Source organism: Marmota flaviventris, chromosome 10, assembly GCF_047511675.1.
Source record: "Marmota flaviventris isolate mMarFla1 chromosome 10, mMarFla1.hap1, whole genome shotgun sequence".
In the NCBI taxonomy this organism is placed as follows: Eukaryota; Metazoa; Chordata; class Mammalia; order Rodentia; family Sciuridae; genus Marmota; species Marmota flaviventris.
Genome location: NC_092507.1, coordinates 12,221,819 through 12,238,244, shown reverse-complemented (window position 1 = coordinate 12,238,244; position 16,426 = coordinate 12,221,819). Strand labels below are relative to the sequence as shown.

Here is a 16,426-nt window from a genome sequence, read left to right as displayed (position 1 = left end):
TAGGGTCACACCATTTGTGCAATCATACATGTACCTAGGGTAGTGATGTCCATCCCATTCCACCATTTTTCCTACCCCATCCCCTATCCTCGGCTCTCCCTCCCCTTTACTCAATCCAAAGTTGCTCTACTCATCTCTCACCCCCACCCCCCATTATGGATTAGCATCCACTTATCAGAGAAAACATTCAGCCTTTGATTTTGGGGGATTGGCTTACTTTGCTAAGCATGATATTCTCCAACTCCATCCATTTACCTTCAAATGCCATAATTTTATTCTCTTTTAATGCTGAGTAATATTCTTCTGTGTGTGTGTGTGTGTGCGCGCGCGCGCGCGCATGCATTTTACAGTTTCTTTATCCATTCTTCTATTGAAGGGTCCCCCTTACCTTTTGCAACATTTCAGATCTTTCTCAAAGTCCCAAAGTATATTTTCTTCCTATTATTCTTTTTATCAGTGCTAGAGAGAAATGCTGGATGTTTGTAAGGTAGAGTGGCATAGTGAACCATCTGGGTAGATGTGGGTGGAACAAAGCAAGTAAATATGTTATAGAGTAATAAAATTATCTCAGGTGTCTCTTCAAGAAAGGGTTGGCATGCTGGACATGGTGGCACTAGCCTATAATTCCGGCTGCTTGGGAGGCTGAGGCAGGAGAATTGCAAGTTCAAAGCTAGCCTCAGCCTCTTAGTGAGGCCCTAAGCAACTCAGAGAGACCCTAAGGGCTAGGGAGGTGGCTCAGTGGTTAAGCGCCCTAGGCTCAATTCTCAGTACCAAAAAAGAAAAGAAAAGAAAAAAAAAAAAAGGCTGGCTGGCTGCCTGCAAAGGAGTGTAGCTGCTCCTGTTAGCAGCTTCAAGGTCTACCCCTTGGAGCCAAGGTCATGCTCTTCCTAGAGGGGTCCCAACCAGTGGCTGAGCAAAGCAGTGATGTAAGAACTTCTCCCTGTCCCCTTATATTGTGTTCCTTTAACTGGCCATCTGTACTAGCTCTCACAGGCTTTGGCAGTCTGTGATCTAATGTGTCCACCCACCCCCCCAGTCCTGCTTCTTCCTCTCACAGAAGTTACTCATCAGTCAACCTTTTTCATTCTTAATAATGTTTAGTATCTGCTTCCTGAAGAATCTAACTTGGGACACAGTTCTTACATAAGTCACCCTGTTTCCTTAATTTTACCCTTTTTATAAAACCGCAGTCCTTGTCTGCAAGGCTTTGCATGCATCAGTGGTTTTCTCTATACATTTATGGTCTTTTCAGAAAATTTAAGGAATACAGAAAAGTACAAAGAGGAAAATATTAAAATGATCTGTTATCTCCACTAGAAATAACTACTGATGATAGCTTATTTGGGTAAACTTCAGAAAAGTGCATAAGTACTCAGTTCAGTAAATCTTTCATGAACAGAACATATCTGTGTAACTAGTACCCAGTCAGGAAAACAGAACTTTACTAACATTTTAGGAGCTTCCCATTTGCTCGCCACTGTCCTCATTTGTAATATAAGTAAAATTTAAAACTTGACATAAGTATAATTAGGTAGTATATGTAATCTCGTCATCTTTTGCTCAGTATTATGTCTGCAAGGTTTATCTGTGTGTATGTACTCTTCATTCTTGGCTGTATAATATTCCACTGTGCGAATGTACCACCATTTATCTTTTCTAGACATTTGGGTTGTTTCAGTTTTCATTCCCTGGATCTGTTATGATGTTTTCTGTGGTAAACGTTGTATTATATTATCACATAATTATATGTAATAATTATAGCTAATTATTCTGGGAGCATTTATTATGCTCTTAAGTGACTTGTTTTTATGTAAAAGCCAGAAAAAAAAAATGTCTTGTTTTGCTTTTGCAGTGCTGAGAATCAAACCAAGTTTTGTACGTGCCAGACAAGCTTTCTTGTCACTGAAAATACCCCAAAAATGGTATTCTTAACTCACATCCTCAGAATTTTATTACTCTTTGCAGGACCCAGAGTTAGTTTTTCCTTTAAGTTCAAGATTTTGGATCGTTGTTATTGGCCAATGGAAGCTAGCTGTTATTCTCTTTGTTGTCTGTGTCAGACTTTTTGAGTTAAAGTAGTTAGTTTTCCAGTTTTAAGATTGTACCAGACCTTGGCTGCCTTCCTGGTTTCCACTGTGTGTGTGGGTATAATCAGATCCTTTGTAGGTGGGCTTGGGTTTTGAGCTCCTCCTGTTAGATTAAGGTGGCTCACAACTACTGTGGGGAAATGCTGAAGAGAAGAGGTCGTAGTGAGGGAGGAAATCTGAACAGCCTGAGTCCTGGGCTGCTGCTAACAATCTGCAGGATGTTTGTTTCTTGTCTACTCCAGCTGTCAAGTGGAATGTCATGGCCAGCTCCTCGGACAGTGAAGATGACAGTTTCATGGCTGTGGACCAAGAAGAAACTGTGCTGGAAGGGACAATGGAGCAAGACGAGGACCCCCACCCAGTACTGGATGTTGAGGAGCCTAGACATGACAGATCCATGTCTGAGCTGCCAGAAGAGGTCTTGGAGTATATCCTGTCCTTTCTCTCACCGTATCAGGAACATAAAACCGCAGCCCTTGTCTGCAAACAGTGGTATCGACTTATCAAAGGTACTGTGAAGGCAAAAGCTTTATTAATAAACCCTTTCAAATTGTGTTCAATGATTTATTTTTAGATTCCCAACTTCCTTTTCTCCCTTAAATGTATTATGATTATAAAATTTAGTATAAGACAACCCATTTTCCTTTTTTTTTATATTGGTTAGTTTTATGCATAGCTTGAATATATAGTATTTAAAATGAAGATTTACAGTTTAAAAATGAGGATTCTTTTTAAAAGCTTCATATTCTTTTTTTTTTTTTTTTTTTGGTACCAGGGATTGAATTCAGGGTCCCTCAACCACTGAGCCACATCTCTAGTCCTCAGGGTCTCACTGAGTTGCTTAGCACCTTGCTTTTGCTGAGGCTGGCTTTGAACTCATGATCCTCCTGAGCCTCTGGGATTACAGGTGTACACCACTACACCTAGCTCTAAAAGCTTCATATTCTTAAAGGTGATTTGGAAAAAGTTCTGTTGTACTTGAATAGGTAATGCAGGCATGGATATGAGAGAACTATAAGAGCTAACATGAATATTGCTCTTACTGTGTGTCAAGCACTATTGTAATTGCTCTCATCTCACAACAAACTACAATAGAATGTACTTCATTTTATAGATGAGGAAACTGAGGGGGGCAGTAACTAAATCAAGGTCACACAAGTAGTAAATGAAGGATCGAAGATTCATATTCAGTCATTTTGGCTTTAGAATCCTTGCTCTTAACTAGGAGATATATATATATATATATATATATATATATATATATATATATATATATATATATATATATATATATATATATATATATATATATATATATATACACACACACACACACACACACACACATATATAATCTCTCAAAGTAGCTTATTTTAGCAAAACGTAATCATGAAAGCATTTACTACTTAATTTTATCTTTAAGAAGCACAGACCCTCTGTGTATTTTTTACTTTTTTCTTTTTGTAGATTTTTCTTCTTGTAGATTGAACTCATGACCTAGTGCATGCTAGGCAAGTGCTTTACTACTGAACTACTACATCTCTAGCCCTTTTTAAATTTGAGACTGAGTCTTGCTAAGTTGTCCAGGCTGGCCTCACACTTGCAATCCTCTTGCTTTACCTTCCTGAAGAGCTGGGATTTCAGGCATGTACCGCCATGCTCAGCTAGGTGGGTTCACTCTTGACAATGTGCATTCTATGAGTTTGACCAAATGTACAACTCTGCATCCACTACTATACTACCACATAGTAATGTCACTGTCCTAGAACTCCTCTGTGCTTTGCGTAGTCATCCTTCCCTTTCCCCAATCCCTGCAACTACTGATCTTTCTTCTGTCTCCATTGTTTTGCCTTATTCCAGAATGTCATAGCCTTTCAAATTGCCTTTTTTCACTTAGTAATAAGAATTTCTGTTTTCTCTATGTCTGTTCATGGTTTGTTAGCTCATTTCTTATTAGTGAAGGGTAATAATCCATTTTCTGAATGAACCATAGTTCATTTATTCATTCACCACTAAAGGACATCTTCCCTGCTTCCCAAATTTGGTCATTGTGAATAAAGCCATTCTTACTATCCATGGGCAGGTGCTCCTATAGACGCAAGTGTTCAGCTCCTTTGGGTAAATACCAAGGAACACAGTTGCTAGGTAATATGGTAAGAATTTGTTCAGTTACATAAGAAGCCACCACACTGTTTTCTGAAGTGGCTGTACCATTTTCCATTACCACCAGCAACAGATAACAGTTCCTATTACACATCCTCAACACCATATTTAGTTGTCATTGTTTTGGAATTTCCCCATTAAAATAGACTTATAGTAGTTTGTCATTTTAATTTACAGTTATCTGATGATAAATTATATGGAGCATCTTTTCATATGCTTATTTGTCACCCATATATCTTTGGTTAGGTGGCTGTTAAAGTCTTTGATCCATTTTTAAAAATTGGATTTTATTTATTTATTTTGTGGTGCTGGGATTGAACCCAGGGCCTTGTGCATGCAAGGCAAGCACTCTATCAACTGAGCTCTATCCCCAGCCCACTATTTTTTTTTAATATTTTTTTAGTTGTGAATGGACACAATATCTATATTTATTTTTTTGTGATGCTGAGGATAGAACCCAGTGCCTCACACATGTGAGGTAAGTGTTCTACCATTGAGCTACAGCCCCAGCCACCATGTTTTGTTTTGTTTTTTAATGAGTTCTTGGACTGGAGTTGTGGCTCAGTGGTAGAGTATTCACCTAGCATGTGTGAGGTGCTGGGTTTGATCCTCAGCATCATGTAAAGAAAATAAGTAAACAAATAAAATGAAGGTATTGTGCCCGACTATAACTAAAAAAAAAAAAATAAAAAAAAAGAGTTCTGTATATGTTTTGGATAATACACCTTTATCAGGTAAGTCTTTTGCACATATTTTCTCCCACTCTACAGCCTATTCTTTCATTCTCTACAGTGTTTTTAGGAGAATAGAAAATTATAATTTGGGGGGGTGGTCACTAGGAATTGGACCCAGGAGTGCTTTGCCACAGAGCTACTTAGATCTTCAACCCTTTTTATTTTTTATTTTGGGACAGGGTCTTACTAATTTACTCTGGGTGGCCTCGAACTTGGGATCCTACTATCTTAGCCTCCCAAGTTGCTGGGATTATAGGGATGTGTCACTGCACCCATCCAGAAATTTCAGTGAGATCCAGTTTATCAATTCTTTCTTTCATGATTTTTGCCTTTGGTGTTGTATCTAAAAAGTCATCTCCAAATCTAGGGTCATCTAGGTTTTCTGTTACCTTCAATGAGTTTTATAGTTTTGCATTTTACATTTGGGTCTCTCCATTTTGAGTTAGTTTTGAAGGTATTCTGCTTTCCTTTTTCTGAATAGATAAGCTCAGTTCAGCACCATTTGTTGTAAAAGGCTTTTTCCTCCATTTTCTTGGCTTTGCTCCATAGTTAAAGATGGTGTTTAACTGGTACAGCTGTGCACACTGGTAATCCCAGCTGCTTGGGAGGCTGAGGCAGGAGTATTGCACATTCAAAGCCAGCCTCAGCAAAAGTGAGGGGCTAAGCAACTCAGTGAGACCCTGTCTCTAAATAAAATACAAAATAGGGTTGGGGATGTGGCTCAGTGGTTAAGTGCCCCTGAGTTCAATCCTGGTACCTTAAAAAAAGCAAGCAAGCAATGGGCATATGGATTAAAAATATTCTAATTCTTTTTAACTGTGAGTTCAGCTAAATTGAATTTATCATACTATGGGGATAGTGATCATCATGGAAAACATGTATAACTATGTACTGTGATTCTGCTTAAAGGTCTACTAAGGTTGCATAAATTGAGAAATGATAGATTCTTTCAAAATGTAACATAAAATTGATTGGACTTTTCCTTCAGAAGTTTGCACTGATGTAATCAGAAATTGAAATGAATGCGTTAGAAATAGGTTGTTCCTGAAACATAAAGCTTTCACCTTTTTAAATAGGCTATATTTTTTAGAGAAGTTTTAGGTTCCTAGCAAAGAACTGCTAAGTTCAGGAATTTCCCATATGCTCCCTGTCATTCAGCCTCCCTATTATCAGCTTTGTCCACGTAAGTGGAACATTTGTTACATTGACACATTATTATCACCTAGAGGTCATAGTTTGTATAAGGTTTCACTCTTTTTTTTTTTTTTTTTAATATTTATTTTTTAGTTTTAGGTAGACACAATATCTTTATTTTATTTTATTTTTTATGTGGTGCTGAGAATCGAACCCAGTGCCTCACGCATGCTAGGCAAGCGCTCTGCCACTTGAGCTGCATCCCCAGCCCTAAGGGTTCACTCTTGATCTTGTACGTTCTGTGGATTTGGACAAATGTATAATGACATGAATCTACCATTGCAGTAAAGTCTGTCTGTGTCTGTCTGTCTGTCTCTCTCTCTCTTTCTCTTTTCTACACAGGCTCTTTTAAAAATTCTTTTTCCTTAGTTAAGAATTCATCATTTCATAATCTTTTATTAGCTTATTATTGTAGAATGCTTGGGAGCTGTGATCTATCTACAGATATTCACAATACCTACTAAATTACAGATACTGTCTTATCATATTCTTTCACAGAGCTAAATTATCCCATCACCCCTTTGCTTTGGAGAAAATAAATACCACTTATCTTGGTGTATTGTCTCATGATAAAGGGGGCCAGGGTTACAGTTAACCTTGAGAAAGTCAATAACCTCCCTGTATTTTGGTAAAATAAGGATTAGATCTTCCCAATTTGAAATTCTTTGATTGTTTCCTTTCTTTGAATAAAAAAATCAAAGAAATTAACCTAGATTAGTGGCAGGGAGGCTGAAGCAGGAGAAGCACAAGTTGAAGGCCAGTCTTGGGAATTTAGCCAAAACCTGTCTCAAAATAAAAAATACAAAGGGCTGGGAATGTGGCTCAGTGGTTGAATACTCCTGGGTTCAATCCCAGTACCAATCAATGAATAAATAAATAAATAATCAATCAATCAATCAAAGAAATTTAGACTAGTTTTCTTTCTCTTTCACCACCAACTGGATTTTTTTTTTTAAGAAATCAGAAGAAGAGAACTAGAAGTTCAGACTTTCAGTCCAGTTTTGGACAGGTCCTTTAACCACTCTGGACTTATTTCCTTAATATGCTAATGATGCTAATCATGCCTATTTCAGAGCCAAGAATATTTTTTTTAATATTTATTTGTTGTAGTTGAACACAATACCTTTATTTTGCTTATTCATTTTTATGTGGTGCTGAGGATTGAACCCAGGGCCTCACACATGCTAAGTGAGTGCTCTACCGCTGAGCTACAACCCCAGCCCTCAGAGCCAAGAATATTAAGATTGAATCTCATATATATATAATTCTAAGGCCTAAATGAAACAGCATAATATTCATTCTTCATATACAAAAAATGTTAATGGAAAACATCATCAGAGTATGAGCTGATGGCATAGAGACTAAAAAGCCTGTACTATTGGGCCCTGAAATTATCTGCTATCTCTAAGGGAACCATAGAAAACATGCTCTGTGGGAAAGATGATCGTCTAGATGAAATCATCACAAGTAAGAAAGCTTATTTCATTACTTTAGGCAAAAAATCATTTTAATATTTGTATCACTTAGGCCTACAGATTTGCCTCTTTCCATTTCTACCAAATTAAGCCATTTTCATTTGAGGGCATTCATGCATTAATGATCTTTTCTTTGCTTAGTAAGGCTGTCATATCTTTATGATTTAATAGTCATACAGATTCACCTTTTCTTCTTCTTCTTCTTCTTTTTTGGTACTGGGATTGAACTCAGGGGTACTTAACCACTGAGCCACTTCCCTAGGCCTTTTTTATATTTTATTTAGAGACGGGGTCTTGCTGAGTTGCTTAGGGCTTCCCTAAGTTGCTGAGGCTAGCTTTGAACTCATCCTCCTGCTTTAGCCTTCTGAGCCGCTGGGATTACAGGAATGTGTTACCACGCCTGGCCAAATTCACTTTTAAGAATTATACTCAATGAAAGCTTATACTGATATTTTGTTTGTTTTACTAATAATTCTTTTAAGGCCAAATAAAAAATCACGTCCATGTTTTCTTCTCCATTAAAAAAAAAAAAGAAAGAGTTAAAGACACAGGCTTAATAATTTTACCTACAAGTGTTGAAGCTCAGGCATTTGTTCTTCTATCTTTAGGTGTGGCCCACCAGTGTTACCATGGTTTCATGAAGGCTGTCCAGGAAGGAAACATTCAGTGGGAGAGCCGGACTTATCCTTATCCTGGAACCCCAATCACTCAGCGGTTTTCACACAGTAAGTATCTATGTGAAAACAAACCCCACTTGCCTCTGCTCATTTTCCAGAAACTATTTTGGTTGCATGTTTTTTATCTGACTTTAATGAAGAGAATGTAAAATGAGAGTATTAATTAAGTTCAACCAGAAATAGGAAAATTGTTAGCCTACATATATTGTAAGGACTGGTCATACAGCTTACTTCCTTGTATAGGCAAGGCCCTGGGTTTGATCCCCAAGCACCACAAATTAACAAATAAAAAAATTGGAGGTGCTTTATTAATTATTTTATATTCTGTTTTCTCCCTGGATTTTTCTATATTTCAAAGAGGTCAATGTATTATTTTGTATTTTATTTAAAGGCAGGATCTCACTGAGTTGCTTAGCACCTTGCTGTTGCTGAGGCTGGCTTTGAACTTGTGATCCTCCTGCCTCAGCCTCCTGATCCACTGGGATTGAGGCATGTGTCACTGTGCCTGGTGAGACCCTGTCTCACAAAAGGAGAAAAAGTAAATTACAGGAGGACCCATATCATTGAGGGAGTGTGACTTAATTTACAGATAACTGGAGTAAAAGGTAGGGACAAAATTTCTAAAGACCATTTTTTGAAACAAGTAGTTTTAGTACTCTGAGAAGTTGAGTGAACCTGGGTATATTAGCTTCATGTTACTGTAGTGAAATACTTGAGGCAATTAAATTTTGAAAAAATTTACTTTGCTTATAGTTCTAGAGGTTCCAATCCAAGATCTGGAGGCCCAGTTGTTAGGCCTTTGGTAAGACTGGCACACCATAACAGGAGTGCGTGGTGGAGAAGCTGCTTATGTCACGAGCCAGGAAACAGAGAAGGCAAGCTGGGGTCCCAGAGTCCTCTTCAAGGGCATACCCCCTGTCACCTAAGGGCCTCCTACTTGTCCCCAACTTTTGAAGGTCCACACCACCTCCCAAGAGCTACTTTCTTTTAGCAAGATGGTCTAGTCTAACACATGACCTTTGGGGGACACTCCATCCATATTCAGGTGGTTACACTGGGTGAAATAGAAACCAGATTCGGAAATATTCCATTGTGAATGATCAGTTCAGCAACAGCTCCACTTTCTTATGAGAAAGGAAAAAGATATTTTTTGGTTAACTAGCTTTTGCAGATGGTATTGCCACAAAGTGGAGGCATTGTTTGAAGGGGCAGTGGAAAGGAATAGCTCATTGAGTAAGCCCACAGAAGTTCGGAAGTTGGTGAATTTGAATACTTTAAAACATTTTTCAGTCTTCACTTGAAATCCAAGAAAAGGTACCGTAGGTAGATATTAAAAAAAAAACCCAAAAACTGTGACTAATTATCTCTTTTGATCTGTTATTGTTTTCTTCCCTTTGTCTCTACATTCTTTGACTAGCTAACCAGCAAGCTGAAAGGGACCATTACAGGCAAAAGGGCAGGTTTTCTTTGTTTAAGTTTTTGTCTTTTGGTGGTACTGGGGGTTGAACCCAGGGCTTAATACATGCTAGGCAAGTTCTCTACCACTGAGCCACTCCCCAGCCCTTCTGTGTTTTTGTTTTATTTTGAGACAGGGTCTCTTTAAGTTGCCCAGACTGGCCTTGAACCTAGGATCCTCCTGAGTAGCCAGGATTACAGGCGTGTGGCACTGTGCAGCAGAGGACAATTTTCTTTTTTTTTTTTTTTTTTCATATTTATTTTTTAGTTTTCGGCGGACACAACATCTTTGTTTGTATGTGGTGCTGAGGATCGAACCCGGGCCGCAGGCGAGCGCGCTACCGCTTGAGCCACATCCCCAGCCCCGGAGGACAATTTTCAAAATAGGTTGAAAACAAAAAGAATTCCTTTGATTTCTTTCCTTAGCTCCTTCCTCTTTCTGTTCTGTTTTCCCTTTGATCTAAGTTTCCTTTCCTATCTCTAATTCACATTGAGCTCGAGATCTGCATTTCTAATACTTGCCTGTGTTGCCATAGAGATACTAGATGTTTCATATTCAGTTAGCTAAAAGTAGAACTCAGTAGTTCCCCCCAAATTTTCTCCTTTCCTAATTTAGTTCATGTCATTATCATTTTCTTAGTTACACAGACTTGAGATCTTGGCTTCTTCCTCAGTTTCTCTCCTTCCTTTTTCTTAACAACTCAAATTCTGTTAATTCTATCCTATCTCCCTCATACCTTTTCTTTTTTCCTATCATCCTAATTAACAAACTAATCATTTCATCTTCTCTAAATCGTCACAGCACACATTTTTTTAATGTTAATTTTTTGTGGTGCTCAAGGCTCTGCACATGCTAGGCAAGTGTCTTACCATTGAGTTACACACTTAGTCCACAATACACTTTTTTTAAAAACCCAACTCTACCATTGTGCTATATCCTCAGTCCCTTCTAAAATTTTTATTTTGAGACAGGGTCTTGGTTAGTTGCTGAGGCTGACCTTGAACTTGTAATCCCCCTGCCTCAACCTCCCCAGTCATTGGGATTATAGGTGTGCACTATTGTGCACCACTGCTCACACACACACTCTTTTCCCCTACAGTACACCTTTTTTTTTTGGGGGGGGGGGGGGATACTGGGGATTGAACTCAGGAGTACTTGGCCACTGAGCCACACCCCCAGCCCTATTTTGTATTGTATTTAGAGATAGGGTTTCACTTTTGCTCGCTTTTGCTGAGGCTGATTTTGAACTTGCGATCCTCCTGCCTCAGCCTCCGGAGCCACTGGGATTAAAGGCATGAGCCACCGCACCCACCCCCAACCCTTTTTATTTTTATTTTGAAACAGGGTCTTACTAAGTTGCTGAGGCTAGCCTCAAACTTTTGAACCTCTTACAGCAGCCTCCTGAATATTTGGTATTTACAGGCTTGTACCACTGCACTTGGTTGGAACCTTTTCATAATGATATAAAGGTTTATTGAGTCCCCAATATCAACCTTTGGAAAAATGTGAGTATTTAGGCTTTCAGTAGGGTCAGGTAGTTTCACATACTGATGGTCCTGCTCTTGCAGGAGCCGGCAGGCCCAGGCTGGGTAACCCCCCTTGCCTATTCCAGAGTTATGTAATTACAGACCTTATCAAATATGTTCTGGCTTGTTGATGTGAGATACGGAACAGCAGAGTCTCTGTAAGCATGGGATAAATGCCTGAGGGCCTTTCCCTGGAGACAGGTGGGGAAACAAAGGAGAATTTAACATCTGAAAGTGCAAAAGTTGGAATGTACAGTTCATTCATCAAGCATAGGGAATGCACCGGCCAGCATGGGAAATATGAAACTGCAGGAAAATGTTGCGCGTGATGGTTATAATACAGTACAAAAATATTCAGAACTGTGACAAACTGTTTGCTTGCTGTGTTTAATTAAATTGTGAATATCTGACTTGTCTTTGAATAGGGACTATTAGATAGTAACCTGATCATAAAACAGTCAGACCCATTTTAGAAAATTTTGAAGAGATTTAACTTGGGTAAACAGTCTTAATATTTCCTGGCACAGTATTCATACTGCATTGTACAGCATATTCTAGTAGTCTAGATGTTTGGAAAGGAAAACCTTTTATTTGGGTGGAGAACCCGAGTAAAAGGGAAATGACTGCTTGAGCACTGGTAATTTGTTCAAATTCCTAGTTTTTCCTAAAAGGCCCATTGGATGTTCCCACTAAAATCAACATATAGGCATCTTAAGTAAAAATAAGCACTAAGCAAAGTTCAGCAAGATGCTTAAAATAGTGGAATGTATTATTGATTGTTATTTTCTCATTCCTTTATATATAAGTTCTAAACATAGCTGCCCAAATTGACTCCCTTTATTCCCAAGTTCCAGTGATAATTGACTGCTGATCATTGAAAATCCAGTTGTGGGGCTGGGGATGTGGCTCAAGCGGTAGCGCGCTCTCCTGGCATGCGTGCGGCTCGGGTTCGATCCTCAGCACCACATACAAACAAAGATGTTGTGTCCGCCAAAAACTAAAAAATAAATATTAAAAATTCTCTCTCTCTCTCTCTCTCTCTCTTTAAAAAAAAAAAGAAAATCCAGTTGTGGGCTGGGGATGTGGCTCAAGTGGTAGAGCGCTCGCCTGGCATGTGTGTGGCCCGGGTTCGATCCTCAGCACCACATACAAACAAAGACGTTGTGTCTGTCGAAAACTAAAAAATAAACATTAAAAAAAAAAAACTAAAAGAAGAAAATCCAGTTGTGTATGAAACTTGCCGTTTCAGACCCATTGGCTTTGCATACCTTGGGCTGTGCTTTCCTCTTCCAGAAATCTTTGTTTGCTCAAAGAAAAGCAGGAAAATGCCTATTTCCATATTTTAGTATAGGACTAAAACACATGTAGTAAGGACCGCAGGGGGCCCTGCTGTTGGCTGGGTTTTCAATCCAGATAGAGAAGAAGAATGCTGTAGCCCCAGAACTCACACCATCTTTGAAAAATAAAGGCACTGTGCTTTTTTGCTACGTGAAGGAAGCAGATGCTGAGAGTTTTATGTGTGAGGAACTAGGAAACATAAACTAGCCCTTGGCTCTTCATGTGTGTATTTGTGGAGTTTTGTTGTTGTTGTTTTGTTTTTTTTGGTACTAGATTTTGAACCCAGGGACATTCTACTACTGATTTTTATCTTTTATTTTTGAGACAGGGTCTCTCTGAGTTGTTCAGGTTGGCCTCAAACTTGTGATCCTCCTGTCTCAGCCTCCCACATAGTTGCAATTACAGTTGTGCGCCACCTTGCCCAGCACCCTTGGCTCTTTTTTAACTATGAAATTATGAATTTGTCTTATTAGACATCATTATAAGTGAAACCAATTAAGGTTTTAGAACCATAGAACGTAGCTAGTTTTTGTTCTGGATGATCAAAAGAAGAGGACTGTTTTACACCTAGCATCCGTTGGTTCAGTTCAAAAGTACCCATGTGTTGGGGTTGCTAGTTCAGGATAGGTCTAACAGGACGAAAATTTCTGGTGTTGAGCCCTTCAGTGGAGATCAAAATGTGGCTCTGGTAATTAGTCTTTTGTTTGTCTAAAGTCCTCTAACTTGATTTTTTTTTTTAAATTGCAGTTCTAAGCCAATCTGAAATGGGAGCAATGGAATTTTATTAGACTTAATAAATATTCTTGTTGGGATGTGGGTTTAAAAAACTGATAAAACTATAGAAGTTATTTTTAAAGGTAAGGTGTCAATGGGAGGTGTGAGACCATTTACATCTTCATATGCCTTTCTGGCGTGAGTTCTGGGGCTGTAGTAAATACTGTGAAGGGTAAGCCTGTACTAGATGGCATCTTATATCTTCACATCTGTTTTCTCTGCTTTCTCCAATCTTTCAAAAGCCTGCAGCTCCATTGTTGCACATGCTGGTAGACAGATCATTTGAATTTATTCACTGTCTGAGATGACAGGGTGTAATGCCTAGACACATTGCTTTACTACCTCATGTAGTTTTCTGACTTGTCCTTCCTAGTGCCATCTTTAAAGAGCCTAACAGGTGGGCTGAGTAAAGGGAAAAAAGGGGTTGCTCTCAGCTAGTATATATCACAAAGGTCATTATGGTAATGGCACTGGATGACCAATAGTAGTATTATTTTTCCTTTCCTTCTCTCCCCTGGTGTGGGGATTGAACTTAGGGCTTTCCATATGTTAGGTGTTAGAATACCCAGTACCCAAGAAATCAAACTTGCTTGTAAATATATTGGCAAGGTAAAAAAACAAAACAACAACAACAAAAAAACTTGTTCTTCTGCAGAAGGGTGTGACCCCAGAGGCCAACAAGCAAGCACACCTGGGCAGGCAGTCCACCAGGTTTTATCCCTAGTGAAGCACTGCCCCTTGCTCTGATAGGAAGAGTTCAGGGGTACAGTCTACACAATTAGCCGATTTAAAATTGGGGAGGGTACAGAAAAGGGCTGCAGTTATGTTTGGATACCTGTTAAGAGAATTTTGTTTGTTTGTTTGGGGTACTAGGGATTGAACGCACAGGCCCTAAACCACTGAGCCACATCCCAGCTCTTTTTTAAAAAATTTTAATTTATAGACAGGGTCACACTAGGTTGCTCACAGCCTCACTAAGTTGATGAAGCTGGCTTGGAACCTGCAATCCTCCTGCCTCAGCCTCCTGAGCTGCTGGGATTATAAGCATGAACCACCAAGCCTAGTCTTGTTTGGGAATTTTTAAATGGCACCATTCTGACCTCATGGTTTCCTAACTTAAAATGGCTCCATCATACACATGAAATTTAGGTTACAATAAACATATTTGTATTTCATTACAGGTTTAGATTTGATAGAAAAGAAAACATAAATCTTACCTAGGCAAATGCTCTACCACTGAGCCCCAGCCTCAGTCCCTCTTTACAATTTTGAGATAGGATCTTGCTAAATTGCTCAGACTGGCCTCAAATTTGTGATCCACTGGCCTCAATCTCCTAAGTAGCGGGATTACAAATGTGAACCACCATGCCCAGCATGGTCTTTTCAGTTTTAGGGTAAGAGTCCTTCTTATAGTCTGCCTCTTTTTCTTAGAAATGGTGATATGTACATAATCATCTAATTTAAAGGGCTCTTCTCTGAGACCTTAGTCCTTTTTAAAGGTTTCTTAAGTATGCCAGTTTTCTAGCTGGCACCAGCCAGCATGCCTTTTGTAGTTTTTGGGAGCCTGCCTTAGTAGCTTTTGGAATGCCTAGGAACTTAATAACTTGTGAGCTTTTGTTGTTGTTGCTTTGGAATCAGTTCAGGCTCACACTACTGAGCCCTGGCTGCATTTTGGAATTCATAAAATTGGTGTTGTGTTAGTTGCATTGATCTTTAGGCATGATTACTTCATGTCATTGATAAAACTGTTTCACAGTTGTTGTCACTGAATTTCATAGGGAGATTTGTGTACAGTTTTACCCTTCAGGTTTCATTTGAAAACAAAAACAATAGGAGGAGGGATGGAGGAGAGGAGTAGGAGGGCAGAGGGCAGCTCAGAACCATCTTAGCCTTGCCCTAGAGGATATTGATACACATTTAAATTGTTTCCCTTGTGGAGCATCCTTAATTTGAATTCCCTTGTGTTCTTGCTGGAATCATTGTGTCTTACTTAATGACATCATTGCTACTTGCTTACTTTCTCAAAAATAAAATTTCATGGCTTTTCTCTGGGCCTTATTTTAAAGGATAATATGTTTGATGAACCTAAAGACAAGAGGCTGGTTAAAAAAACTTGGTTCCTGGTAATAGACTTAGTTAATGTGTAGAATATTTGAAATTTAAAACATATGGACTATGGTTTCAGTGTCGAACAGGCCTCAATATTAAGCAGCAATAACATATTATTGTTGTTTTCTTTCTAGGTGCATGCTATTATGATGCTAATCAGTCTATGTATGTGTTTGGAGGCTGTACCCAGAGCAGCTGCAATGCTGCCTTCAACGATCTCTGGAGACTTGACCTCAATAGCAAAGAATGGATCAGACCTCTGGCTTCAGGTAAGAGATGAATGCTGATCTTAGCCTCCTTACCAAGTAATTCCCTTGTCATGGAAATTCTACCTGATCTTTTTTGGTGTTGGTCTCAGGCATAGGTTACTGGGGTCCCAAATCTCTTGCCAAATCTGCTATATAAATGCTAAGATTAATATACTTGGGTAAGTCTCTGATTTTTAAAAAGTTGTACTTCATCATTAGTTTTGGTTCCTTGCCAAAATCATTATGCTACTGTGTGAATTTATTCATGTGCTTTTCTCAAGTACTTGTACAGGTGTGATGTGCTGTTTGCTATGAGGTTGAAGTTAGTGCAGAAACAGAATCGTGAGAACTATAAATGACTGACAGAAGCTATTGTCCCAGGGCTAAGGTCTCAGAATATCTTTTGTTCTTGCCAGCTCAGATATTTGGGGAGTGTATGGGACATGCCTCTGCTAGTTCCTCTTAACAACTCAGGAGTGTGGGAAGATTCCGTAGTAGGTACATTCCTTCACAGCCCTGCTCTGCCAGAATTTTGGCAGAATGAAACTAGATTATTTTCTACATTCTTATTCAACCTTTCCTGGAAGAAAAAAGTAAAAACACAGCTGAGTTTGCACTGACAAGACAGGGCAATTTGAAGGGACA

At 39.0% G+C, this 16,426-nt stretch overlaps 1 protein-coding gene across 4 annotated transcripts in view; it reads left to right on the top strand.

Annotated features, from left to right (window-relative positions):
- The window catches only part of Fbxo42 (F-box protein 42), a 99,493-nt gene that overhangs the window by 41,288 nt on the left and 41,779 nt on the right, over window positions 1–16,426 (top strand). For 3 of the 4 annotated variants that reach the window (XM_027951917.3, XM_027951914.2, XM_027951916.2), the window contains exons 2-4: window positions 2,330–2,596; window positions 8,262–8,378; window positions 15,668–15,802. In XM_027951917.3, coding sequence (XP_027807718.1) covers window positions 2,347–2,596; window positions 8,262–8,378; window positions 15,668–15,802 — 502 coding nt within the window. In that variant the 5' untranslated portion in view covers window positions 2,330–2,346. Of the gene's footprint in view, window positions 1–2,304; window positions 2,597–8,261; window positions 8,379–15,667; window positions 15,803–16,426 lie in introns of all 4 variants that reach the window. The other variant, XM_027951915.2, reaches the window with a different exon arrangement.